The sequence below is a fragment of the Typha angustifolia genome, chromosome 7, assembly GCF_048772165.1.
Source record: "Typha angustifolia cultivar Huaian chromosome 7, ASM4877216v1, whole genome shotgun sequence".
Lineage (NCBI taxonomy): Eukaryota > Viridiplantae > Streptophyta > Magnoliopsida > Poales > Typhaceae > Typha > Typha angustifolia.
In genome coordinates, this window is record NC_133245.1 from 1,052,423 (window position 1) to 1,080,169 (window position 27,747).

General features: G+C 39.7%; 5 protein-coding genes across 8 annotated transcripts; 3 read left to right on the plus strand and 2 right to left on the minus strand.

Annotated features, from left to right (window-relative positions):
• Positions 1-448: 448 nt before the first annotated feature.
• LOC140762834 (zinc finger CCCH domain-containing protein 36) lies at positions 449-7,064 on the plus strand. Of its 4 annotated transcripts, none has more exons than XR_012104760.1 (6): positions 449-880; positions 2,769-3,324; positions 3,459-3,685; positions 3,777-5,302; positions 5,403-5,566; positions 6,652-7,064. XR_012104760.1 is itself a non-coding variant. In XM_073100791.1 (5 exons), exons 1-5 carry the CDS (start codon positions 571-573, stop codon positions 5,430-5,432), a joined length of 2,679 nt encoding a protein of 892 aa, XP_072956892.1. In that variant the 5' UTR covers positions 451-570; the 3' UTR covers positions 5,433-5,600. The 4 variants fall into 4 exon arrangements, 1 of the variants encoding a protein (XP_072956892.1); XR_012104758.1 differs by having other exon boundaries at positions 451-910; positions 6,652-7,061; XR_012104759.1 differs by having other exon boundaries at positions 451-910; positions 5,403-5,547; positions 6,652-7,061.
• A 2,827-nt stretch (positions 7,065-9,891) lies between these two features.
• On the minus strand, positions 9,892-10,955 carry LOC140762729 (ethylene-responsive transcription factor 4-like). The gene has a single exon (XM_073100647.1). The coding sequence runs from the start codon at positions 10,879-10,881 to the stop codon at positions 10,183-10,185; it is 699 nt and encodes a 232-aa protein (XP_072956748.1). The 5' UTR covers positions 10,882-10,955; the 3' UTR covers positions 9,892-10,182.
• Positions 10,956-12,907: 1,952 nt separating this feature from the next.
• On the minus strand, positions 12,908-13,369 carry LOC140762093 (ethylene-responsive transcription factor 4-like). Its single transcript, XM_073099713.1, has one exon. It carries the CDS (start codon positions 13,367-13,369, stop codon positions 12,908-12,910), a length of 462 nt encoding a protein of 153 aa, XP_072955814.1.
• A 1,436-nt stretch (positions 13,370-14,805) lies between these two features.
• LOC140762419 (glutamate--glyoxylate aminotransferase 2) lies at positions 14,806-22,472 on the plus strand. The gene is made up of 14 exons (XM_073100210.1): positions 14,806-14,966; positions 15,050-15,178; positions 15,841-15,906; positions 16,137-16,254; positions 16,886-16,967; positions 17,067-17,154; positions 17,284-17,442; positions 18,346-18,519; positions 18,610-18,741; positions 19,083-19,148; positions 20,070-20,134; positions 21,555-21,646; positions 21,732-21,888; positions 22,093-22,472. Exons 2-14 carry the CDS (start codon positions 15,062-15,064, stop codon positions 22,220-22,222), a joined length of 1,446 nt encoding a protein of 481 aa, XP_072956311.1. The 5' UTR covers positions 14,806-14,966; positions 15,050-15,061; the 3' UTR covers positions 22,223-22,472.
• Positions 22,473-23,268: 796 nt separating this feature from the next.
• LOC140762806 (elongation factor 1-gamma 2-like) lies at positions 23,269-27,364 on the plus strand. Its single transcript, XM_073100760.1, has 8 exons — positions 23,269-23,381; positions 23,498-23,541; positions 24,300-24,449; positions 24,551-24,611; positions 24,690-24,742; positions 24,816-24,917; positions 25,008-25,518; positions 26,796-27,364. Exons 2-8 carry the CDS (start codon positions 23,533-23,535, stop codon positions 27,173-27,175), a joined length of 1,266 nt encoding a protein of 421 aa, XP_072956861.1. The 5' UTR covers positions 23,269-23,381; positions 23,498-23,532; the 3' UTR covers positions 27,176-27,364.
• The last annotated feature ends 383 nt before the right edge of the window (positions 27,365-27,747 follow it).

Below are 27,747 nucleotides of genomic sequence, written 5' to 3' on the forward strand. Positions count from 1 at the left end.
CTGTATTATATTTTTAGAGACAGAATATATCCGTAATATTAAGGTTGAGTGAAATTGACTATAGATGTAATCAAATTGAGTGAAATTTTATTATAAAATATGTATCAACTATAGATGTAATTAAATTATAAAAGCCCTAAAGATATGAATTAAAAAAGAATAAGAAGCCACGAGGCATTCACAACGGAGGTTAATAATAGTTTAAGTCCCTCCTTAAAGAGTGGAGTTAATATTTGATTTTTAATTTACGTGTATAATTGAATTCGTTGTGGTTTAATTTTTAAGGAAGAATTAGTTTAATTATCTAACCTATGTGTTGGAGATTTAATCCGTTTGTCTGAAATATAATCTATAATTATATTAGGAAATAAATAAATAAGATGGTTATTAATAAATAAAAATAAAAATAAAGAGGAGGAAGAAGGGAAAAGACGAGGAGGGTTTGTGAATGGTTTCAGCATTTTAATAACATTCGACATAGCCTTTCTCTCTTTCTCAAATTCTAAACTCACACTATAATATACCACGCCAACGCTTCCTTCCTTCACATCGCCGTCGAAGGCCGCGTAGATGCCCAAACGCGACGACCCGGAGATCGATTCGTCGCCGGAGCTCTCCGATGCAGCCGGTTCGGATGCTGAGGACGAGGGAGAAGATCAAGGCTGCGATGATGGGGAAGACGAAGAGGAACCGGAGGAGGAGGTGGAAGAGGAGATAGAGGTGGAAGAGGAGGAGGAGGAGGAGGAGGAGGAAGAAGAAGAAGAAGAAGAAGAGGGAGAGAAGGGAGACGAGGAAGAAGAGCCCGAGGAGGAAGTTGCGGTGGAAGAGGAAGAAGAGGGGGAGGATGAAGAGCCCGAGGAGATGGACGTGGAGGGAGAAGGTGATCTATCCGGTTCAGAGGACTCCGATGGTTTGCTTCTGCTTCTTTGTTTATAAGTTTCTTTGCTGTGTTTTTCTAATGTGTAGGATTATAATGTGTAGAATTCTGGTTTCAATTGGATATCTAGAGTGGGATAAGGGAAAAAAATAGGAAGAAATTTGAAGTGAAGTGTAGACTGATAGGTCGCTAACTGTGGGAGTGTGGAATGTAAGGGTTAAGTAAATTGGGTTAGATAGATTTTGGTGTTTCATGATCTTTAATGAAGAATGGATAGATAGGATCAGAAAATGTGGTGACAGGTGGTTATTGGAAATCTCTAATTATCAGAAAAGATTTGAGACTTCCCACCCCTAATGCCCATATATCACTATCCAATTAAGCAATGCTGAAGATCTGACTAAAAACCACCTTAAATGCTTTGGACAACTGGACACACTAGCCATGGAGCCTATCCAAACTGTTTGTTTTTCAAACCCTCATTAGAAGATTGAGTCAATGAATGCAGATGCATTTGCCTATTCCAACTCTCCACAGAATAGACAACCTTTCAATTTTGTTAGCTCTGACCCCAAAGTAGGAAGAGAGAAAAGGAAAAGGAATAGAAGACTGTTGATTGGTGACAATAATGTAAACAATTTGGTAGATAATATCACAGAGATGATGACAAGATAAATGTATACCGATATTTATAGGGCTTGCCCTATGTATGGCTTTACACCTCCTGGAACTAGCTTAGTGGGATTTGTTATCACCTTCTATCCTGATTGGCTTTTCATGTTTTTAATTTATTCAAAGGATATTTTTTTCAGCATTTTCAGAGACTTCTGTTTGTTCTGGAAGGCAGAATTCCTTCCCCAAGCAGTCAAGGGGTTGCAAATACAATCGTTAACATCATAATATCATAAACTTAGATTCACAATGGATAGTCTAAGATTTACTAGACAGGCTAAACTAAAGGGGTTAAGTGTTCGAGTATGATTTGTCACACTTATGCTGGAAAGAGATTATAGTAATAGAAATCTTACACGTTCATTTTTGGTTATTTTTCTTTTTCTATTGCATGTTTTGCATCCATCAGGTCTATTTAAGTCTGAAAGGACACTTGCTTATTAATATAGTGTTGTCCTGTGTATTGTTGCTCATGTAATCTCTATATAAAACAGTTAATCCCTGGCGTAGAGATTAACAAAACACCATTACATTGACACAAAAGCAAAACAAACCCTTGCAGTAACTCAGACGCCCCAACATATCCAACAGAAGAAAAATACCCCCCCACAGAGCCATCCGTACTAGAGGTCCGAACCGAACAACAAAAAAGACTAATAAAAGTTCCACAGCATCACACTAGGCACCTAGGCCTACTATCCAAATAAAAAAGTTCATCCATAGCGCAGAAACAAACAATACAATCAACATCAGAAAAGGACTTAAATGACAGCAACACACAACTTCAACAATTTCTACTTGCGTGCATGTTTTTCCTGATGTGATCGATCTTTTTGCGACATCTGCAATGATCATAGTGTCCACCACTGGGTCTTGGTGTCACACTCTCTAGTTAAGGAATGTTGTAACTGCAGTATTGAATCTTAGTTTTGAAATTTGTGCCACAGTTGAAAGTTTGGAGGTTGCTCTACATCTCCATAGATCATGGAAGTCTTATAGGTTCCTATATGATACACTCCATGCCATATTCAAATTTTTGTCATGTGGGATGCAGATTTGTTTACAATCAATTGTATCTTAACTAAGGATCATAGATTTCTATTTCTTAGAACTTAGAAGATTAGAGTAGCTTGAACTTTTTCCTTTTCATAGGACTTCATTTTCTTTTCTATGTATTTAGTTCGTGTTGATTGATTCTCATATTCCCTTTTCTATATAGATACTAGAGAAAACATAGAGTATGGAAGTCATGCTGAGAACCTGAAGCCAAACGTGTCCACTCATGAGAGATTTCACACCAGTCCTGCTTCAATTAGTCATTCGGTGGATGGTACTGGTGGCAACCTTACCACCTGTGATTCTTCAGCAGAGCTGCAAGCAACACAAAGTAAGGGCACATCTGAGATAAATGGTATCACCATGCCTGCAGCTTGGGATGAGCGTATCATTTCTTCGGAGGAAAATAGCCATTCTAAATCTAATTTAGCCAACAGAGATATTGAAGATACGTTAGGAAAGGATGCCCCCAGTGATGCTTCAAGTGATGCACAAAGGCACAATGTTGAAGCTCATGATAGTCATAGGTCCCATTTAGGTTCCTGTGATTGGGACAGTGTTAAGAAAACAAGATTTTTGCGGGTTCATAAATCAGTTGTGGAGAATGAGACAAAGGGTGGCCTTAATTATGTGAAATCCAATAGTATTTCAGAAAAGGAAGCTCCAAGTCCACAAAAAACTGTTGCGCTGCTGTCTCAAGAGGACTTTAGTTTATCAAAGTATGAAATAAACTTCTATGAGTAAAAACAGTTTTACCCATTTTACTTGCCTTCTTAGATGCACATTTTTTTTTTTAATTTCTTTCTTTTCTTTCTAAATGATTTAAACTGATAGCTATTAATCTTACTTCCAGCCCCCATACACCAAAGCATAGAGCCAGGAGTTCATCCCCTGGTGCCCCACTTGTGAATGTCAACAAAAGGCCCGCAATTGTGTGTGATTTTTTTGCCAGAGGGTGGTGCATCAAGGGTACTTCTTGTAGGTTTCTTCACCAGAGAGAGGGGCTTGTTTCTGACAGCAAGTTATCTAAAGAAGATGTAGGTGGGCCAGTTAAGAAGCGTGATTTTGTCAGTCATGCAGGTACCAAACCTCCTATAAGGAGCTTTCTTTTGAAGAATAGCTTGTACCAGAAAAAAAAAGGAATTTTATTTGCTTTCTTGAAAGTGTGCAGGTTCGATGGAAGAAGCCGAAAGATCAAAATTTTCAATCTCTCATGAGCCTCAAGACTCATTAGGTGCTGAGAGTATGTCAAAATCAGATTTACAAAGGGCACTTGTTCGTGCATATGGTGGAGAAAATCATGGATCACCACACCCCTGTGATGACATTAGTGTTCATACATCAAAGACTGCTGCTGAGGAGTTTCCCAGGATTGATAACCGTCGAGGCAATAGATCATCTAGTCCCGTAGGAAACGAGTTGCATCACTTGCCATGTCATCAGAAGTTTGGTATAAGACCGTATCTTAGCTCCACTGAGAAAGAACATTCATCTACCGAAGATTTCCTTTCCCGAAGGCACCTTAGTGAAGAGAAACTGTATCTGGGAATGGGCAAAGTGGACTTTGTGAATGATATATCACTAATGAGGGCATCTTCTTTGGCAAGAAATGACTTGATTCCTGAATATCGATATCCTTCAGTTGGATCATCTATTGTAACTGGTATGCTTCAGAAGAGCAACAATCAGTACACTTACAATGGAACTGAGGATGTTGCTTTCCGATATCAGCAAGGCCTTTCCTCATTTCCTGACTCTTACACTTCCTATGGTTTAACTAGCTCAGCAAAATCACCCTTTGATAACTCTCTTCACCCTTTAACAGATGCCTCTTCAGTCCATACAGTTTCTCAAGCAGGAATGCCATTATCTCGTGGTTCTAGGTCTGCTTCACTTCTAAGAAGTTGTTCACCATACCAATCAAGATCTGAAGAGAGCGCACACCAAAATAATCTTTTGGATTTTCCAGACTCCTCTGGGCAGAAAAAGGAGATCCTAGAAACTTCTTGGGAGCCTTCTGTACCTTTTCGATCCTCGTTTTGTTTATCTGTAAGTAAATTGTCTCCTGGAAGCCAATATGATCCACTTGTTGATAGCATTGATACTCCCAAAGCTGGAAGTATAACTATTCAAAAGTCTCCAATGACTGTGTTCTGTGATGTGCCAAGTCAGCATACAAATGGTCATCCTATTTTAAGGGGAAGCCAGACCCCAGGTTATACTACCCAGAAAACTGTGGATTCTTCCTCTGAACCCCATGAAAGCATACTAGACAAGAGTACACCAGCACAGGAACTTGATGAATTTACTTCGGCAGTAACTGCTTCTGGACCTTGTACATCTGATGGAGGAAATATTTCTAGGCCTAAGGATGAGAAACAATATGTACCTCGTGTAAGTGAGGGTGCAGATATCGATGGGGCAGACCTTGGCAGCAATCAAGTTGAGAATTGTAGAAACAAAAAGGAGTCAAAAGCATTCAAAATATTCCGTGCAGCCTTGGTGGAATTCATGAAGGAATTGCTTAAACCGTCTTGGCGGGAGGGCCACTTAAGTAGGGATTCCCATAAGACGATAATTAAGAAAGCGGCTGAAAAGGTTCTTCGTGCATTACAACCTCATCAAGTCCCAACTACTACTGAGTCAATAAACAACTATCTCTCTGCATCAAAACCAAAGCTTTCAAAGCTTGTTGAGGTATGATTTTGAAATTTATATTATGTCAAAGACAGATCAGCATTACCTTTTCCCTGACTTTTGTATTTCTTTGACATTTTGTCTTTCTATTTACTTGCAGGGTTATGTTGTGAAGTATGGCAAATCCTGAGCTTTCAATTCCTATATGGTTAAAACTCTCATGGGTACCTTGATGTGGATCTGATCTAAATTTTTAGTGGGCTTATTTAAAACAGTGCCATGCACAATGCGAGCCTCTTTTCTTGGTATGCTGCAAATTTTCTTGTAAGACCTTCTGCTGCATGGCTCTCGTTCTTCATCTTGTAGACTTCAGATTTGTAGGTTTATTTTTTTTAAAATCTAATTTTTAAAGCCTTAATGATTCTTGAATTTCTAATAGGGGCTTTATTCTTTGAAATAGAGAAAATTGGGTTTTAGTAAGGCATATGGATTTTAATCTGACAATGGTTATACATAAGATGATTACCAATTTATTACGCACTACTCAAGCTATGATGATGGCAGATGGAAGAAGAAGTTTCGTAGATATACTTATATATGGCAGTTTAACATATGTTCAAGTTGCAATCGTAGGCCAATCTTTTGCACACAGCGACACAAGTTTTTTTGCTTCTTTTCCATATTATACTGTACATATTCTGTCCCCTTCATTAAGTGCATTTAGTACTCCAAGTTGTGTAGAGTTCTTCCTTTGCTCCAGCTTGTCTTTTTTCTTGTGATCATGCAACACAAAGATGCTATGGTACATTATCTTTTGCCACATGCCAACAGCTTGGTCTTTACACTGGCCTTCACAAGCCAGATAACTTTGCAGATAGTATCACTGTTTACTTTGCAAAAGCACAAGTTCTGGGTAGTTCACAAAAAGTTTGCAAACTCTAAGGTTACCAATTCAACATTTTGCTCTCATGATTTTGGCAAAATGGATGCATTTTCCTCTGAATTTTATTTAGCAAAAATAGAACAAGGTTTTTTTTTTTTTTTCCAACTAGAGATCTGTATGATGCCTCATATCTTGATCATAACTCATACTAGGGCATAAGAAAGTGAAAAAATAAAAATCTTTTGGATAGTTTGTATCATTAAACATGTCCGTCGCATGTAAGGTTCAGTCTGATCAACTGTCATTTTGCTGCTAGATGTTTTACTGTTGAAATCCGTGCAATTTATACTTATATGTATACTCCACTCTCCAGTTTTTATGTTTTGCTTGGTTATGGAGGACATTTCAGTTGTTTTACTAGATTTTCTTGAAATGATATGTGATTTTTTTTTCTTTATTTGAGCTCAATATTATATGATTGTTATCTAAAGAGGTTGAATTAAATCACGATAAGCAAAATTTCCAGATGGAAGGTTCCTTGTTATATTATCAGCGGGTGCTATCACTTACAAAATGCTGAGATGAAAGTTAGAGAAGCATTTAAGGTAATGCTTGAACTTGTTCAGATCCGAGTGAACCAGAATTGATTGAGAATATTTCTTACTTGCTACTGAGTTGGGAATAGCTTATTTGAATCAGCTGGAGACTCTTTCAAGTACTAGTTATAATAGTTTGAGCTCATTTATCGTATATATCATATTTGTATCCTTAAACCAGTAATCCGATGGTTATTTTGTTATGGCAGAATGACATTTATGTGTCAAGTTAGGTTGTGCTCCAGCTAACTATATTATGTGAATCATGTAGAGGTCCCTTCCATTTTTTGTATCACAAGGTTTCAAACTTCATCTCTGCTGGTACACTCCTTTGTACATTATGTGCAACCAAAGTATGTCCATATAGCACTCCTCTATTGCACCATTAAAGTAAATCTCCTAATCTTCTACCTTCACACAAAAATTTAAAATTTATGCCTAGCTAAAGTAAGAGGTTTTCTTTTTTAACTTACAATTTTTTGAGCTAGTAGACTACTTATAAAGTAAGTGGGGACTAGATCTCTGATTTAAGACAAAGAAGTTTTATTTTTTCTTTAAAGATAGCATTAAAAAGTTTGAAAGGTTAAATACATTTTATCCTTTAGAACTATGTTTTGTATCATCATGTCTTTTTATACTTTTTGACTATATTGTAAAGGCAAGCCCTATTAATAAAGATGATAGAATTATCTAAAAAATGAGTGCTTCTTCTAAATCAATATATATTGAGAGAGAAAATTTAGGATGCCATAGAGTGTTACAAAATAAAATGCACGGTGTAAAATGGTTTTTGTTCAAACTAATAAATTTATAAATTAAAAAGACATGAATATTGTCAACTTTAGACGGAATAATTAGCACTTGTATCATGCAATTTATTAAAAAGGAGGCAAAATGATATAAAATGAGGTCCAAACTACAACTTCGTAAAATAGGAGTTTTTGACCAAACTAAGCGGCATAAATTTATTTATTTAAATAGACTGCTCCTAAATTTAAATATTAAAAAGGATCTAATTTGGACTCCTTAGTCGCTATCTCATATTTGTAACCAAAAAAAAGAAAAAATTGAATTGATCATTGTAAAGTGAAAAGATTATTAGTTAATTTGTATCTATCTATTAATTTAATAAACTAGCAAGATTTATCATAATACAACTGGATAAACTAAGAAAAATATTAGATTCAAATTTAGATTAAAAAAATAATAATAATCAAATCTCTTTATTTTCCTCATACGTGTCGGTGTTTGTTATACAGATGCTAAAGGATAAGAGTTCTAGATCTTAAACGGAAAGCTGAAGGGCTCTAATCTAATATTTTCCTATGGTACCCATTTATTTTCAGGTGGTGTGTCAGAAATAAATCCTTGGAACTGAAGAATTATTTGAGTAGATAAGGTAGTGAGGACGACTAGTTTGGTAATAAAAAAAAAGAACTCGGTAAAATAGTTTCGGTTCAATGGTAGGAGCAGTAAAAATATTAGAACGATAGAGTGGGAGTATTTTATCCAGGTGGGGAACTTAGAAAGCACAGCGGCACGATCTAAGGGAAGCAAAGGCAAAGCGGATTAGAGCGGAGTGGGCCCCTCTGCCCATCAGCGTGGTCCAATCTAAATCTACCGTCATTTCCCGGCGGCTGGGGACCACGTCATGTAGCCAGTAGAGACTAGAGAGAGAGAGAAGCTAACCACGCTCCTTAAAAACGCACCAAGGCCGAACTACCACCAAATCCCAATCCCACTCCATCCAACCCCACCAACCAGTAAAAAGGGAAGGGGAGGGGAAGGGGGGACCTAATTGTTAGGTGCCTTTTCTTCTTTATCTTTTCTTTTCCAATTAATTGACCTTTAAATTTTTAAGCTAAACAATCGCAAAGGAGTCATGGCCTCATGCAGCGTCTTGTTTTGTCTTCACCCAAAAAAGCTCTCCGCTCTTTGACAAATTTCCAAATCACCACCTTCTTTTCAAAAGTTTTATCGAAGAGATAATGCCGCAATTTCGTGCGTTCGACCCTGCAGCCGATCTAACAAACCATAACGTTCGCAGTTGCTCAATATAATAAGAAGCGCGTCGGTGCTGCTCGCCCGTACGTGCGATAATATACTCCAACTCATCTCTCTCTCTCTCCCTCTCTCTCTCTCTCCTTCGTGGAGGTTGCTTAACCACTCATTATATTTCGAACTTAGTTTGGAGGAAACAACCCCCTCCCCCAAATTCCGAAAATAAAAAATAAATAAAAAGGCTACCCGTGAACGTGGCTCATAGCGACCGAAACCGACACCCTTCCCGCCGCAACCTCCCGTCCCCACTTCACACGTCACCTCGCCATAGCCGGCTCACGCTTTGCCGTACGACATCACTACTCGTGGGCCCCACGTGCCGTCAGGATTCGCTGTGCCCCCTCCTACGTGCACTCACGTCCCCCCCTCTCCCTTTCCCATCGCTAATTACGACTCTTTTTTTTTATCACCTCCCATGTTGCCACCCAGCGGCAGCGGTAAATATATAAACGTAAAACCCCTTTAAATTTGGTCGAGATTATCTTAATAATAAAAATCTCAACGAAATCTACTCCTCAGATTCCGATGAGGACCGGGGCCCACCAAAAAGAGGACCGCCGCGCGAACAGTGCCGGCTAATCCTTTCCTTCCACGTGTGGGTCCCTTGGCCTACCTCATTAATGATACTTCGTGTGCCGGACGGAAACATCTACCGTCGGCAGGCCCACTCAGCTAATCTCGGCCGTCCACGTAGTGGGCTGTCAACTGTGGGCCCGCGAGGGGGTAGGGCGTGATCGCTTTCGCAGGCAGTGCACACGTGTCGGCAGTTGTCTCGCAGATCTCGAGACATGAAGCGAAGCAGGCAGACGTCGTCAACACGGTTCCCCTTTTACTCCGCGCCACGAAAGGGGAGGAGAGAGGGCGGCAACCCGGTAACCTCATCTAGCAGCAGCTCGTGATTCGTGCGTACCAAGTTAGTAAGGACGGTGACTGATCCACCGCCACCGTTTCCATTTCAAATAATATTCTTTTATAATTCTTCGTTTTAATATTATTATTATTATTATTATTTTTTGTATAATAGGAAAGAAAACGACAGATGCCTGCCGGCTATCGCTGTGTCGCGCACGCTCGTAGATATCCATCCATTCTTATGTTACTCGAAAATATCGAATAAAATTGTAAGTCATTTTAATTCTAACAACGCCGAGTTGTAATTTTCCGAACTGAATCGAAGTACAGAAATTAGATTTCCCGTCTCAGCGGAAAATAAAAAAAGAAAAAAAGAAGAAGGAAGTAGAGCGAGTTGAATTATTTACAAAAGTTTCTCCTAAAAAATAAGATTGGCTCTCTAACGAACGAGGAAAAATAAAAAAGGAAATTAATTCTTTCTATTTCTACCCCCTCGAAGGTGGCGCTTCTGAGGTCGGATCTGGATCTCGAACAGTAAAACCGCCGGATCAGGCGATCTCGGGAGGAGGCGGGCAGTTGAGATCCAAGGCGAAGGGGAGCATCTTGGGCGGCGGAGCCAAGTCGACGATTGATGACGAGTCTGAGTCGCTCTGGACTCCTCCGGTGAGATGCGCCTGGAGATCCGCAACGGGCTGCCGGGGCGGCGGCGGCGGCCTCACTGTGAAGCGGCGGCCGCTCGTGGCGGCGATCTCCGATCTGCCGATCTGATCGAGGAAGAAGAAGTGGTAGGCTGGTATGCCGGCGGCGGTGGCAAGGGGGTAGCTCCGGATAGGAAACCTCGCGCCGCGGTGGAAGAGGTCGAGATCGAGCGACGGGGCAAGCGGCACGGCGAGAGGCGGCACCGGCGCGTCGCGGCTCGAGGACTCGACCGTGCTGCTGGGGCTGCTCGGGCTCCCGCCATTACCAGCGGCAACGTTGTTGTTTTGGCCGGCGTCCTTAGGGTGAGGGAAGTTGGTCTTGGCCTTGGACCCCCGGAACTCGCGCGCAGCGGCGTCGTATGCGCGCGCTGCCTCCTCGGCGGTGTCGAATGTCCCCAGCCACACTCGGCTCTTCTTCCCTGGGTCTCGGATCTCCGCCGCGTACCTCCCCCACGGCCGCTTCCGGACTCCCCGGAAGTGCACTTCCTTCCCCATTCCCCCGCCGTCAACTCCGCCCTTAGCCGCCGCCGTCTTCTCCCTCGGCGCCATGGTACGTATCGTTACCCTTTCTCCTTTTTCTGGTCTCGTATGAATTGATTGATTGGCGTAGGAGAGCTGTGAAGGGTGGGGAAAGAGGGGCTTTATTATTTATAGAAGCGGAAGGTAAAGGTTAAAAAGTTAAAAAAGAAAAATGAAAATAAAAGAAAAAGAAAGAAAAAAGAAAGCGAGCGGTGGAGCGTAGGAATTGAAAATCTTTGGCCCAGTCAACGAATAGTTTGACTGCATTGTCCCCGCCGCCCCTCGTCCCGATCGTGGCGGCATTTAATATTAGCCGCCGCTCTGCCGCTACACCTCAGAAACTGACTCGTTTTAGGACCCCGTTAATAGGAACCCCGTCGATTTCATGACGCGTGGCCGATAAGGAGAGAGTGCAGCGACGTTGGAATAGCGCGTGGGTCCCCATCCATCTGTCGGCATCGGCCGCTTGTGCGCCGTGTAACTTGGATCACGGAGGTCGGGAAGCGAGTGGGGCCCAATGGGCCGTTATACCGCTTGAACCGGTCTGTTTGGCCGACAGGTCGTACGCCCATCCCCACAAGAAACCCGATACGTGTCCGGAATTTACCCTCGTCCCCTCGCGTGAAGCGTGAACCCATTGCTCTCCTGCCAACCGGCGTCCCGCGCGTGGGAAGCGCAATTATTGGTACTTACGCAGGAGGAGGTGGGCATATATGGTTTGAACCCTAAAAATAAAAATAAAAACTACGATAGAATTCCCAAATTACACTCTATTTCATTTTTAAGATTTTGCTTTGATTATCAGTCTTAAATTGTCGATTTTCTTACTTCTTTTATTTTAGAAAGTATTACCGGTTTAAATAAAAAATTATTTTTATCCCTTTTTTGTTCACATATCAGTAAGGCTATTTTATAGCAAGTTAATTAATCATTTATGTTTAACAAAACATTTTAGCCGTATTATGCTAGTAAATTATCTCGTATAGTGCTCTTGGTCACTAAGACCAGCGTCGAATGGAAGACGGGCACGTGGAATAAATACGATGTCAGAGGGCCGCTGGCACCATTAGCCGATTTGAGTAAGCGGCACGAGAGCGAGATAGCGAAGGAAGCGTAAAGATCGAAGGAGGGAAAGCTCCCCGTTTACTGGAATTGGAAGATGACGTGAAAGGCCACGAATGGATAGATTTGGACCATCCATTGCGGTGGTAGGCAGTCAGCCGTCGGATGCCCCCTCAATATTCGTTGGCATATCGAACCTGGAATAGGAGTGATGTGAAGGGCAACGAGCGGTGCGATGTTTATTGGAGGAATCGGTCGATGGGGTCCTCTGCCAAAAGATGGAGAAAAGGGTAGGCAGGCCTTATCATTTAGGTAAGAAATTGATTACTCATGAGCCTTTGTCTGCCTGGATACGAGTAATGCTTTGGCTAAGTCAAAAATGTATACCAACCTGCTAGATTCCAAATGTCAGGAATATGAATATCACGATAATACAGCGAAAGTCATAATTAGATGATACATTACATGGGAGGGAGGGGGAGGCTCATGACTCATGAGATGAGAAGAGGAGCGAAGGCTTAGTTTGGAGATGGGAGTCCGGCTGGGCTGGGCTGGCTTGGATTAGCCTAAGACAGGTAGTAAATTTGGATTGGGCCTTGCCGGCCCAAACCAAGCCTTTTCGACGACAACATTGAACTGATTGAAGGGGCCGTGGCCACTGGCCAGGAACGATACAATAACATTCGTAACGCATACATACGAATGGAAACCGGTATAGTTACTCCCAACTCTCTAAGCTGAAGCTCCTCTACTAATTTATTGGGATGCACCATTCACTAACCTTGAGCTTGAAGGTTACTCTCTCTCTCTCTCTCTCTCTCTCTCTCTCTCTCTCTCCCCCATTGAAATCCTTAAAACCATATTAAAAGGACTGAACCATGACTAACATTCCAGAGCAAACAAAGTAAATGCGAAGCCTTCTCACATGTAGATAGCATGCAGCTGGGTTGGTTAATTACAACATCACGCCTCTCGTCCAACTTTTCTCCAATTCCTAATCAAACGGCGTCTCATTGAGATCAAACGGCAGCCCCCTCCCCACTGCCACCTCCGTCGCCGCCTTGGCAACCCCAAGAACCAACTCCGTAGACGGCATGATCGTCGCCGTCGTTGTCGGAGGAGGAGGAGAAGCAGTCAACAAGAACGGGCACCTGAGGTTGAGGTCAAGGTTAAGACTAAGGTTGACGTCAGAGAGCTGAAGCGGTTGCGGAAAGACCAAGTGGTGTGGGAAGTTGGTCTTGGCCTTGGGTCCACGTAAGGATCGCGCGGCGTGGTCGTACGCGAGCGCGGCCTGCTCCGGCGTGTCGAAGGTGCCGAGCCAGACCCGAGTTTTCCTCCACGGGTCGCGGATCTCCGCCGCGTACCGTCCCCACGGCCTCTTCCGCACCCCTCGGTAGTGCAACTCCGGTGCTCCTCCTCCTCCTCCTCCTCCTCCTCCTCCTCCTCTCGAACCCATCGGTCTCCTTTTCTGTTGTTATCTTCTTCTTCTTCTTCTTCTTCTTCTTCCTAGTTGGTTGTTGAAATAGACAATTACTTTGGAGCTAGCAATCGAATGCAGGTAGTGAGTGGTGAGAGCCGCCGCCTGACTTGACGTGTCGCAGGGGGTCTCATGTGACTTCTCCCACCTGCTCCTCACGATGACGTTAGCACTACTTCTGCATACCCCCCCTCTCCTCCTGCTATACGACCTGACGACGGCCTCTGCCCTCTGCCATCGTCATTTAACTCTGAAATACAAATTGGAAAATTTCGCATATAACTCGACTTGCAATATAAGGTGTTATTTGCAAACTTCCAAAACTGAGAGGGGGGGTTATTTTGGACTACACGAGAGTAGTACTTGAGGGGTAATTTGACATTAACCTGCTCTGCTCAAAGCTCGATGTGAATCGGACCGTTCATCTCTCCTTTTAAAAAACCGAGGCAGTTAAAAAAAAGAGATAATAATAAAGATAAAAAAGCTACTAGGCTGAGCTTTAGATATAGAGAGCGTGCGTCCAGCAGAGGTGGTGTGCGTGTCGAGCAGTGGGACGAGGAGGCCTAAAAGCCGTAGGAAAATGCTGCAGTCTCGATGCCCACGTGGAAGGCAGCGATGCCGTGTCGTGGGGAAGGGAGCAGCAGAGGCCAGAGGCGTCTCTCTCACCTCCAGCTCTCGACTGCACGAACTTACTGCAACCTGCTTACTTGGCACCCTTAACTCTCTTAACTGAAGAAAAGTAACGCAGACGCGGCTGGACATGATCCTCCCTATTTAGCCATCGCCATAGTTGGTGGATGATGGGGGTACCGCCGTACTGGGGTTCGGTAGCTGAGGAGAAGGAAGTGTTCAGTGACACAAAACGTATACATATATAATATATTTATATATATATATATATAGTAATTGGGCTTCCAACTTTCTAATTCGGCCCGGTTGAGCTGGCACGAATCAATTGGGCCAAGATGGGAGAGCAGTGGCTTCAATACTGCTGGATATTAGGAGGAATATAAGAAACAATATGATCACTAGTCATAACTTTATTAGTTCTTTCCTCTTATAATATTAACTGTGTGTTGTAGAGTGTCTGTGGTATTCTAAAAATTAAAGAAAAAAATGAACCAAATCGTGGCAAAAATTGTTTGGTCCACTAGAAAATGTTATACAAGCAAGACTTTCTATAGCCTCTTGTCCGCCACAATAATGGGAGCTCCCTCGTTCTCTCGATCCTGATCTCACTTCCGTCTCTTCCCTCCTGTGGCCACGAGTCCATCTACCCCTTCTCCAATTATTCTCCTCCTCTATTCTCGCTCTTATCCGGATTCGTAGAATAAGTAACACACAGCATAATATATTATATTGACAATTACGAAGGAATAAGAAAAATAAATAAAAAATGAGAGGATACAGTAATCCACCGCATTATCCGATATAAACAATCCGAATAAGACATATCCACAAGCAATTATTCCACAAATCCCCACTTCCTCTTCCCTCTGCTTCTTTTAGTTTACTCTGCCGCACACCGTTTGAACAATTGAACCACTCTCTCTCTCTCTCGTCACAGTCTCCTAGGGTAATATCTCGCCTCATTGGTAGATGCTTTCTTTGATCCTTCTTTGATCTGAAGAGATATTTGGTTTCGTGATGCGATCGTAGGAATAAGTCGCCATGGCGCCGAAGCCGTTGGACTACGAGTCACTGAACGAGAATGTGAAGAAGGTCGCGTATGCTGTTAGAGGAGAGCTTTATCTACGCGCCTCAGAGCTCCAGAAGGAAGGGAAAAAGGTCTTGCGATTACTCTTTTGTGTCTTGCTTCTATTAGCGTTATTTTCCTTACCGACATCTTTAATTTTTGTCTTTTAGTCATTAGGGATCCAAATTTGTGTTGTTGCTTCGCATTAGCGGTTGTAGGAGTGAAGATTTTCTTGAGATAATTGACTTCCAGTTCGCTGTAATACAATACAATCAATTAATTTACACTTTATTAGAGAGATATGGATATCGATGCAGAGTATGAAAGTATGCGGTAGGATAAGATAGATGCATTTGATCGGAGAACTTTGCTTATTACGGCTACAATTTGTACTAAAAGGCTACAGTGTCATAATAAGTGATAGGGCTAAATTTCTAAATATAGTTGACGACTTGAGTATTCGAGATTCAAGTAAGGCTTATATGATTGGTCATTTTGATGTATCGCAACAATAGTTACAACAATTATGTTGGTCACTTTATGAGCGTGTGCATAAAGCATCAATTAAATATATTGAAACTTTTGTCATATTGATCGTAGTTTGATTTTCTAAAAGAAAAGCCTGAGATGCTGGGAGCTTGACTACATTTGCATATTGTTTGAGAATTGAGATTATTGTGATTGTGAAGTATCTTCCTTGTGTTTCATACTAGTTTCTTTTCTTTATCCTCTGAAATTTCTGTTATTCTTGCAGATTATTTTTACAAATGTTGGCAATCCTCATGCTTTAGGACAGAAGCCACTGTCATTCCCTCGTCAGGTGTTGTACCGAACCCAAACTCCCAAATGTTTTATAGTATTTTCTGCATGACTCCTAAAATTGAATGCAGCACTTACATTTGTATGTTTGAGATCTTTGCTTTATAAATGGTTATCTTGCATCTTGCTGACTAATTTATGAGAACTGGTTAATCTATTTAGAGTTAAATCTCCAGCTGAGATTCTTTACAAGAATCTAAAGATGCACGCTTACGTACTGCTTTACTGCAGGTGGTAGCATTATGCCAAGCTCCATTTTTACTAGACGATCCAAATGTTAACCTTATGTTCCCAGCTGATGCCATTGCAAGAGCTAAACATTATCTTTCACTGACATCGGGTGGTTTAGGTAATTTACCTTGTTGATTATCATGTTATTGCACCACAGTTTCTACGCCGTAACTCCTAACAATGCAAATTTTCAGGATAATATAAATGTGCTTCTCAGAAGGCTTAGATATGTTTATATTTTATATCCAACATCAGTCTACTTCTCTTTGTAGAGAATGACCATATGTTAGAAACTCTCCCTCTACCCTCTCTTGATGTTCTTTTTATCGCACAATCAAGATAAATAACCTATTGGTTTTCTTTTGTTTCAATTTTCTGTTACTACCTTTAATACTTACTATTTTGTTCCTTCTCTTGTACCTTTGCCTTTTCTATTATTTTATATTGGAAATTTATTTTTCTTTTTGATCCTTATGACCCTTCTTCTGCGCCAATTTCATCTGAAAGAAAATAGATAGCTAGACATTTCAGGTTTGTGCACCTATGGGTTTTTGTCCACCTTGACAACCTTCTCAAGAGTTTATTTGATATTCTTATAGCCTCTCACAAATTTATATGGTTAAGCTTATATGAATTTGTATATCATTTCACATAGCTGTAACCTTCTGGTCATAATACATTTTTCCTTTCTGTTGGATTTGATTATATATATATAATATTGCAAATATTTTATCTTGTTTATCTATCAGGTGCATATAGTGATTCACGAGGTCTTCCTGGAATTCGGAAAGAGGTTGCAGACTTCATTGAGAGGCGTGATGGGTACCCTAGGTAAGCTTATAAATTAAGAGTCTCTAAGAGTACGCATTATCTGATTCTTACAAGATTTAAATTTATTAAGGTACCTTATTTTCTCGTTGCTGATTGCAGTGACCCAGAGCTTATTTTTCTCACGGATGGTGCCAGCAAAGGTGTAATGCAGATATTAAACTCAGTTATCAGAAATGAAATGGATGGGGTATGGTTCTGCATTTAATGAGTGTATTGATGCTTTTAGTGGAAAAGCCATAGAAATTTTAAAGACGTGTAGTCCTATTATATGCTCTTTCTTATCTCTTTCATTGGATGGTTGGCTATCTATTGGCAGATTTTGGTTCCCGTTCCACAATACCCACTTTATTCAGCTGCAATCTCTCTATTTGGTGGTTCCCTTGTCCCATATTATCTAGAAGAGGAGGCAAATTGGAGTCTTGACTTCAACAATATTCGCCAATCTGTAGCAGCGGCACGGTCAAAAGGAATAACTGTAAGTGTTATTATAAAAAATTTTGTTGTTGTTATATGATTCATCCATAAAATGCATTTGTATCTAAATGCGTTCTTCCATTCTCACCTTGCCGACAAAGGAGCAGAAGGAGAAGGGAAGGGAGATAGAGAGGGTGTGGTAATGAGGGCAGTGGAAAGGGTCTTCTCTCCCACTGGCCCACCCAGCATGGTAGGCCTATGCAAGAAAACTATCTATCCAGAGAGAGAAAAATTCATATAATCCACAATTTTCTAAGCAAACTATGATTCCCCAGGACCGCGTGGGGGACTTTGCTTTCCCATTCAGGCTTTAACTGTTGTTCTCATCACTTATAAATTATTGGTTCACTGTCATGTTCTTATGACTCTTCATTAACTGAGATAAGAGAATAATCAATCCCCAAGTTTTATATGATCGGCTCAAACCCATGCTTAGTATGCAAGATCTCTTCTTTCAAACTTTTTCCAAATGAATTGTAAATTACTGCACTAAGTATTAACAGTTAAGCCTTCCATGACATTTAATTAGCATAACTCTGCAGCGAGTGCATCATTTATAATTTTCCTGAGTAAGCTTTTCACCTAGTATGTTTATATATTACTCAAGGTGTACAACCGCAACAAATATTTTGTTGGAAGTTATTATCCATCCAAAGTGCTGTCATCCTATATACCGCTCTTAGTGCTCTATGTGCTTTTCTCTCTCTAGGATTATCCTTAAGAATACTACATAGTTTCCAGTTTAATAGCATCTCAGAAAGAATAATTTAAATTTGTGCAGCTTAGTATTATATTTCAACTACCCTTAACAGCTTAGTCTATTGGTATTGCATTGTATTTCTTCATTAAATATGTTGATACTTTCATTATATTTCTGAATGTCATTCAAGTTTTGGTTTCTCAGGTTCGAGCAATGGTGATCATAAACCCAGGAAACCCTACTGGTCAATGCCTTAGTGAAGCCAATATAAGGGAATTGTTGAGATTTTGTTTCAGAGAAAATTTAGTCCTACTTGCTGATGAAGTTTATCAGCAAAATATATATCAAGATGAAAGACCATTTATAAGTGCTAGAAAGGTACAGATAATTCTTATTTGAAGCTGACCAATGATGTATTGCTTGGAATAATTCTTCTATCTGAAATTGGTTACTCTTTGTTACTGCTAGATATTGTTTGACATGGGTCCACCTATGAGCAAGGAAGTTCAACTCGTGTCTTTCCACACTGTGTCCAAAGGATACTGGGGGGAATGTGGACAACGTGGGGGATATTTTGAGATGACTAACCTTCCTCCTAAGGTGATGTTGAAGGACTATAATCTTGAATGTTGATGGTTTTTTTTTTGGATTATTGCGTAATGTAATTGTACGATCCAAGAGTTTCTAGAAGAATATGATTTTGTACTCAGGAGAAAAACTAAATCAGCTGTCAACATAGAGTATAGAGTTTATGCCTATGCTCTGACTGAGACAAATGAAGTAAACAAAATCAATAAATTAATCTATTAGAATGAGTAAGATCAGATACATTTGACATTCTGTGAATAAGTCAATAAACCATATATTGCAGACACATTATAAGTATTTTGATACTTTTCCTCTTATAAATTGCTGATTTATCTTTTTGTATTCTATCACAGACAGTAGATGAGATCTACAAGGTTGCATCTGTATCACTCAGTCCAAATGTCCCTGGACAGATCTTCGTAAGTGAATAGCTCCCAACCCTTTTTATTTAAGTGTTTATTGCCCATGCAAATTGCTAGTTATGATACCCTTATGGGTCTTTAGTCCTTGAATCTTGTCCATGTAGAATATTCTCACACAAGTGAGAAGAAATAGAGTAGAAGTGGTGATGGATATAAGTGATCACAGCTAGAGGAGCTGAGCTGTTCACCAATAGGTAACCTAGTGCCCAAGAACTTTCATCAATGTGGGATATTGGGAGGGAAAATATACAGGGCCTTATCCTAACTATTGGGAGGATGTTTGCATGAATGGAATGTGCACCATCTTCGTGCATGCTGGCAATCCTTACTATGACCCTCAAGGGGATTCCCGCACCACCATATTGAAAGGTAGAAGCCTTGCTATCATACTAAATGATGCCTCAATGGGAGGTCACCATTCCTCGACAACATCCAAGCCTATTTTGGAGTTTGGACAACATGTGTCAACTAGAGCATAATCAAAAGATGAGGCGGCTCCAAAAGAATTGACAGATTTTCAGTGCTACCTAACAATCTAAACTGAAATCTAGTGATTGATGCCAAAATTTCAAACAAAGCTGAATGATAATATAATAATGTTCCACAAAAGCTACAGTACACTGACAGGTTGGATAATCTACACTCTTGGTTGTAGTTTTGCCTAATGCAGCATGTTTAGAAAGTAAATCCATACGTGAGACCATCTATTTGACTCCGTCCACTTTCTTTTTATCTACTTCTTTTGTTCGTTTATAGCCACTAATCTTCTTGTCAATTTTTACCTGTGTGAGGTTTCCTTTCAAGTGGGATAGTAGTTTTTTTTGCATATCAGTTATGTGCTTTGCTTTCTTGGAGGTTATGTTTTGATTTTAACTGTATTTGTCATCTTCTAAGACAAAGAATTCCTTTACTTTTCAGCTAGGATTGATGGTTAATCCCCCCAAACCTGGAGATATCTCATACTTGAAGTTTGCTACAGAAAGGTTCGAGGAGATGAATACTTTAAGTAACAATTTTTCTGGCTATGCAATTTTTAATAACATGGATCTAGTATTCCTTTTATGGTCTACCATCCTCTTATTTTTTCACTACTTAAATAATGAAAATGTTTGAGTCGAATCAAGGATGGTCATGCTATAGGCACAATCTGTGCCGACCACCAGTCGGCATGGCACGTGCCGTGACACTTGTCGGTAATACTGCAAAAGAGAAAAAAAAAATGGAGACTGCTCACTCACCTTCACTCTTCGGTCTTGTCGTCACCCATTGTTCGCATGCACATGAAGCACTGCTCGCATCCATTGCTCCGATGCTGATGCCCTAGCTCGAGGAGGAAGAAGAGCTCGGGAAGGTCCGGTGGGTGGGTTGAATAAAAACAATTAAGTTGTGGATCTAGCAAATGATGGGTGACGATGAGGTCGGCGTTGACAGAAAGTTTGATGACTTTTTTCGACAAAGAGCGAATTGTTGCTAGGAGGGGTGTCGTGCAGCACCCTTGGTGCCATGTGCCGGTACGCTGCCGGCACAACCATTGTTGAGTCGAATACTTAGGCATACAAAGAGGTTTTTGTTCACACGGTAAAATTATTTGCAATTTCATACATGTAAAATTTTGACTAGTAAGATATCTATTTTGTCTATAGATGTCCTAAATGGAAGATATACTCTTTAAGTAATTACTCAACAAATTATTTCTAATTTCATGCTGATAATTATGACAATGAGCTTATCCACAGTATTGAAATTGATGTCTCTTGTAAGTTGTAACATGAATTGATAATCTTGGATAAATACATAAGCAGATTAGGATCTCAATGGCCTAGAATATACTCCAATCAAGCTAAGCTGTTGATGGATCTCTTTTTCTCGACTATTGAACTCATCCATGCTTAAGGATCAACAGTGCTAGTTTGTATTAGAACATGACTAATAACTGTTACGGAATCTCTTGTAATATATTAAAGAAAGACATAACAGTCTAGAATACTGCAACAAAGGTTCTGACAGATCTCTTATTTCTTGATTATCAACAGTGCAAGTTTGTATTGGACCATCAGATACTGTCTGACATTGACGAGTAGGTTACCTCTCCTGAAACAACAGAATACACTAGTGTTGACATCCATCCAATTGCTAGACAAATTCAAGTAGCATGCTAACGTGCTGAAAAGTGAAAACCCTTTTACGTTGCATGTGTGCTACTTCTGGATTCCTGGTGCTGAAAACCCTTTTATGTTGCATGTGTGCTACTTCTGGACTCCTGTTGTTTCTTTTCTAGTGGTAGCTTGGCATAGATCATTATGGAAGCTAATTGAATCGTGCTGGAGTATAGAAATTTTAAAACTGAACTTGCATAATTTTGGTTACTTGATAGATATAATGTTCTATATTATGACTTTGCAGCAAGGCGATCCTTGAATCCCTGAGGAAAAGAGCCCATATAATGACAGACGGTTTCAACAGTTGCAAAAATGTTGTTTGCAATTTTACAGAAGGTAATAGTAGCAAGTTTAATATCTCTGTTGTTGAGTATTATTCATGTTTCTGTTAGCTTACAACTAATGTGAGACATTGTTTCAGGAGCTATGTACTCATTCCCTCAAATACGCTTACCACAAAAAGCAATTGAGGCTGCCAAAATGGCTGGGAAGGCTCCCGATGTTTTCTATTGTCTCAAGCTCTTGGAAGCAACCGGCATCTCCACTGTTCCTGGTTCAGGTTTTGGCCAGAAAGAAGGGTAATTAATCTATAATTCCAACCTTAATTGTGGCTCCCAATTAACTCTTGCGATATGTTACATATTGAGCTATACATCTTAGTGTCTCTGCAAGTTCCTAATTTTATTTGGCAACAAGATTCTGTTTGAGTGTAAGAATGGAAAAATAGATCATGTTTAGTGGTATGGATGTTTATTGAGAACCCATTTGTTTACTTGAAACAGGGTATTCCATCTAAGAACAACCATCTTGCCAGCAGAGGAAGATATGCCAGCAATAATGGCCAGTTTCAAGAAATTCAACGATGCCTTCATGGAACAATATGAAGGCTATGGAGGCTACTCAAGGATGTAGGTTTTGTAAGGAAACCAAAATATACCGAAGGAACAAGGCAAAGAAAGAATTTCATCATCTCTTTGACGGTGGTTAAATTCTAAGATATCTTATTGTTAACTTCTAAAGATCTATAATTGTTTGTATAGAAAACGAGAATGGATCCCCTCATTGTAATAGAAATTGCCAAGTCAGCAATTCATCTTAACTCCAAGATACTCTACTTTTCCTATCAAATCTATCCTTGTGCCACTATTAAACTTTTGCTCAATTTTCTTTCATGTTAAAAGCTTTTGATTTCGTGAATGGCAGCTACAATGCCAATTTGAAGATCCATTTGATAGCTAGCTCATATCTGGAACTTGATGCCTTCAAATTCTAGTGATGGATGCTGCAGTGTATTTCTTCATAAAACTTAAATTTCAATTATTATTTTTCCCTTTATTATTGGTCAATTCCAACATTAGGTTTGTGAATTGCTTGTCCGGGAGCATTTGCATCAAAAAGTTCTTTAACTTTATATAATAGTAAGATTAGATTTTTATGTGTATTTTCTATATAAATTATCTTTGTTATATAAAAATATGTATTTAGTGTATAAAATAAAAGCACTAAGTATCTATAAAGAGTCTAATACTACTGCTACAAAAACTTAAAAGACTTTTAAGTATAAATGACCAGCTTCTCTGTGAAAATTGCTTGATAGAGCCGAGCTCACAAATAACCTTGGCTTGGCTTCAGTCTGACTGACCCCATGAACATGAGCAGGTTGAAGAAAGCTTACAAAACTCAGTGGCGTCCTGAGAAAAATAGCTTCCAACTCTACTTAAAATCAATTACCATAAGAAAAGCTATGCTGGTCAACAGATATCTACAGTTAGTTACTAGTTATAATGTAAATTATGTGGGTAAACGGATTCTTACATATAATTGTATCCGGATCCGAAAATTCTTTTAAATCACTGTCTAGGATTCGAATCCGAAACGGATAGCAAATCTGTACCCGTAGTCTCGTATCGGACCAATCCGGATACAGAATCGGGTCGGACTTGCCCGTTGTCATCTCTGCCTTTCGGCCTATCTATATTATGGGTAATCCTGGCTTTCCATTCGGCGCTGCTCTTCTGCTGTTGTTGTTAGGGTTTTACTCTCGGCGGCGCCTCGTAATTCCTCTTTGAGAGTAATCTCCCGATTCCCGAAGAATTATTGTTGTTTTCTTGTTCGGGGTCTAGGATCTATGTGGCTTCTTGAGCTCCAATTTTTCCGTTAATTCTTTTTTTTTTCCTTTTTGGTTAGATCTGAGATCAAGGAGAGCGAGTAGCATCGATCCAATGGCACTGGTGAGTTTTCTGCGGTTGTGATGTTGCTTCTCTGATTTTGTCTTTAATTTCCCCTTAGATTTATTTTCGCGACCTTTTCTCCCTAAATTCTTCTGTTGGACGTCTCTGGTGAAGTGCCTAGGATGATTCTTTTTTGTAGGATATCCCGGTTTTTGATTCATTTATTTACTTGCTTTTGGTGCTTAATGTTTCTTACTCGTTCTCCTTCGCATGTTAAGATATCGATGTGTAGTTCATTTAAGATTGCCTCATGAATATCTATCCCCCCATCTTGGTTTGCATGTTCGCGATAAGGTTTCTTTGGCTATGTTACTTGTGATAATTCATTATATTTGACTTTCAGGCCTTGTAGATAGATGTATACTTATGTGGTGCAGGATGAGACATTTTCATCCCTTCATTTCTTATTTCCTTAGTGTACAGAATTGAATTTAAGACAAAAAGATACTGTTGGCAGAGTCTTGATATAGTTGGATTATTGTCTAGTTTTATTAGGGAGACTTTATCTTGTATTCATATTTCTTACATCAAAATTGCATTAGTTTGTAATAGTAAAATAATACATTAATATAAAGTTCACTCCCTTACCTTTCGGGGACATAAAAGGTGCAAAAGTATGTGGATAAAATTGGATGTTATAAATGTAGAATTTGTAACTTTCATAAATACTGTTTTCTTTTGTATTAGTGCTGCTTCCACTGAAGGTATACTTCATTGTACATCTGATTTTTTTGTCTACTGATATCTGCATTTTACAGGTACTGCATTCCGGCAGCGGAAACAAAAATGCATTTAAGACGCTTATTGCAGCAGAATACAGTGGTGTCCAGGTTGAACTGGTGAAGAACTTTGAAATGGGTGTTTCAAATAAAACTCCTGAGTTTCTGAAGATGAACCCAATAGGGAAGGTAGATCAAATTTAGCTTATTGAAGGTCTTAGCTAGATAGAAGCTTTGATATTTTTTGTGCATCTGAATGTGATCAACTGGATTGATTGATGGTCTATTAGGTTCCGGTATTGGAGACACCTGATGGTCCTGTCTTTGAGAGTAATGCCATGGCACGCTATGGTATTAAAGGATCCTGTACTTTGTAAATATTTGTTTACATTTGACTATAAACCTTACAATTTGCCTTTCAACCTGCAGTCACTCGCATGAAGGCTGATAACCCTCTCTTTGGTTCTTCAGTTATTGAATATGTAAGTCTTTCATTTAACACAGTCAGCACTTTGGCTTTATGTGATACTCATTGTGATTGATAAATTCTTTCAGGCTCTTATTGAGCAGTGGATTGACTTTTCATCAATGGAGATTGATGCAAATATTGGAAGATGGCTGTATCCAAGACTCGGATATGTCCCCTATATTCCTGCTGTGGGTTTTGAAATTTTATGTTACAGTCTTATTTTCTGTAGAGCTAGCATTGCAAATTAAGAATTTTCACTGAGGAGTTTTTCTGTATAGGTGGAGGAATTTGGTATATCTGTTTTGAAGAGGGCATTAAATGCTCTGAATACTCATCTCGCGGGAAATACATACCTTGTTGGACATTGTGTGACTTTGGCCGACATTATAATGACATGCAACCTATACTATGGCTTCAGTCGGATCATGACCAAGAGTTTTACTTCAGAATTCCCTCATGTTGAGAGGTACTTTTGGACTTTGGCTAACCAGCCAAACTTCAAGAAAGTAATAGGTGAGGTCAAGCAAGCAGACTCAGTTCCGCCCATTCAATCACAGAAGAAGCCTGCTCAACTGAAGGAGCCATCTAAACCAAAGGAACCTAAGCCAGAAACCAAGAAAGAACCTGCAAAACCTAAGGTGGTGGAGCCAGTAGAGGAAGAAGAGGAGGCACCCAAACCCAAGCCAAAAAATCCTCTTGATTTGCTACCCCCTAGTAAGATGATATTGGATGAGTGGAAGAGGCTATACTCGAACACAAAAACTAACTTTCGCGAGGTTGCCATCAAAGGTACATTTTGTACTATCCTTCTCTCATTAGTAGTTTTTGTTGCATAACTGGCCCAAGTGATAGTTCACATAGTGGAGCACCTTTCGTCCAGTTTTATTTGTAATAACTTGAAATCACATGTATCTAGCAATTATAAGATATCTGATACTGCCTTAGTTATATCTTATAGTCAGACCATACTTTGTTCAGTTGCAGATGATGTTGCCTTTGACTTGAGGTTCTTCTTAGACTAAAATATACTTTGAGTAACTGTTTCCCCAGATCCGAGCTTAGTGTTCTTTTAGCAATCAAAGTCCCAGTGCCCTTGCGTCTTGCTTCTTGTAGCTTTTTGATAGGTATGAGATATATATTACATTGTTGTGTCCATTTGTGATCAAATTTCATTTGCTAGAGGTGCTTCAGAATTTGCTTTATTCTATTCCAGTGTTCATGTAGGCAACTGTATTTGTCTCAAACTTAAGGAGCTAAAGTATATCATATCAGCTTCTTTCACCAATTGGGTATTTGAAATTTCTCTATTATCTTACTTATGCACCACCATTACCTATCTATGCACTTCTGCAAATGTGATGCAATAGGTGTGACATTCTTGTTTCTTTTAGATTCTTTTTCGTAAATGGAAAAATTATCTGTTTCTGCTATTTTTGTTAATTTCTTTTCTTATATTCCATAAATGGTTCTGTACCAGTGTTATGCTATACTAATATTTTGGCAAATAATTGACTTGCTATTCTAATGGTTCTTTTTAATTCTTTTTTTTTTTTTTGCTATTTGTATGACCACAATAAAGTATACACTGAACAGTTATTCTTTGTTTTCTCAAACTGTTTCAAGAAGACCTAACTTTATTAACATGTAAGACGTGTAAGCTGGCTGCTGTTTGATTAGTTGATTATTAAGTCACTTTTATCTGATTTCTCTCCTATTGGCGGGTCTAATGACATCTATAACTTATTAACTTGCAACAATTTGAGATGTATTATGTTATGATATTTGTGCACTAGAATATTCCCTTAGTTATAGTATCATTTGAGTTGTGAAGAGCACCAAAGCTAATTATAAACTACATAAGTCTTCTACACTCAGGAGATTGCTGTTGTGAAGTTGCAACCTCTTTATTTCTATTTCAAGCTAGGGTGAAATTTTCAGCTGATACTGCTATATGATATGTGCTTTGGAAATTGGAACTGCACAAGTTTTTCCCTTTGCATATTTAGTGTATCTTGTTTACTCTGATTACTTCTGCCTCACACCACACCCTACTTGACATTTTCCAGGTTTCTGGGATATGTATGACCCAGAGGGTTACTCTTTATGGTTTTGTGACTATAAGTACAATGATGAGAACACGGTGTCATTCGTTACCATGAACAAGGTGGGTGGGTTCCTGCAGAGAATGGATTTGGCTCGGAAGTATGCATTCGGTAAGATGCTCGTTATTGGCTCGGAACCACCTTTTAAGGTAAAGGGGCTCTGGCTCTTCAGAGGGCAGGATATCCCTCAGTTTGTGCTCGATGAGTGTTACGACATGGAGCTCTATGACTGGGTCAAGGTAGACATATCTGATGAAGCACAGAAGGAGCGTGTTAATGCCATGATTGAGGATCAGGAACCTTTTGAGGGTGAAGCGTTGTTGGATGCCAAGTGCTTCAAATAAAAACACTATTTAGATGGTTTATTTTCTTTCTCTTTTATGCTTCAATTTTGATGTTAAAACTGTTATTTTATTCGGTCTTAACACACTGGTTACTGGTTGCTTGAAATTTTGAGATGATGACATTGACATCTTAGTTTAACTTATCTATGGTATGGAATGGATTTGCAGAGTTATTGTCTGAGGTAATAATGAATACCCAATCTTTAGATTCTTCTTTTTCCTTTCTTTCTTGAGAATCGATCTACTTTTGTTTTCTTATATAAGAAAAGGTCGACTTGCATTGTTCATTCCATATGCACTTTCAGTATTACAAATGATGCTGCTTTATACAATGAAGATCTTTCATTATGGTACGTGGGATTATAATAAGCTTAATTTTCAAGCATTCGACATTGTTGCACTTTGGATTTCTACTAGATCTTAGTTGGAATCCGTCTCCTACTGGTATGAGAGCTCCTAATGTTCGACGGACATATTTTCAAGTTCGAACTAGTTACAGAACATAGCTCGAGACATTCACGTTCCAAACCTTTACGGCGAGCTGCTGCTCGTGAGTTAGTTCGTGTCAGGCT

Coding starts and splice junctions, on each gene's coding strand:
- LOC140762834 (XM_073100791.1), top strand. CDS start 571: ATGCCCAAACGCGACGACCCGGAGATCGATTCGTCGCCGGAGCTCTCC. Junction 3,325..3,458: donor GAGGACTTTAGTTTATCAAA/GTATGAAATAAA, acceptor TCTTACTTCCAG/CCCCCATACACCAAAGCATA. Junction 3,686..3,776: donor TGATTTTGTCAGTCATGCAG/GTACCAAACCTC, acceptor GAAAGTGTGCAG/GTTCGATGGAAGAAGCCGAA.
- LOC140762729 (XM_073100647.1), bottom strand. CDS start 10,881: ATGGCGCCGAGGGAGAAGACGGCGGCGGCTAAGGGCGGAGTTGACGGC.
- LOC140762093 (XM_073099713.1), bottom strand. CDS start 13,369: ATGGGTTCGAGAGGAGGAGGAGGAGGAGGAGGAGGAGGAGGAGGAGCA.
- LOC140762419 (XM_073100210.1), top strand. CDS start 15,062: ATGGCGCCGAAGCCGTTGGACTACGAGTCACTGAACGAGAATGTGAAG. Junction 18,520..18,609: donor CATTTATAAGTGCTAGAAAG/GTACAGATAATT, acceptor TGTTACTGCTAG/ATATTGTTTGACATGGGTCC. Junction 18,742..19,082: donor TGACTAACCTTCCTCCTAAG/GTGATGTTGAAG, acceptor ATTCTATCACAG/ACAGTAGATGAGATCTACAA.
- LOC140762806 (XM_073100760.1), top strand. Junction 24,612..24,689: donor TAATGCCATGGCACGCTATG/GTATTAAAGGAT, acceptor TTCAACCTGCAG/TCACTCGCATGAAGGCTGAT. Junction 25,519..26,795: donor TCGCGAGGTTGCCATCAAAG/GTACATTTTGTA, acceptor GACATTTTCCAG/GTTTCTGGGATATGTATGAC.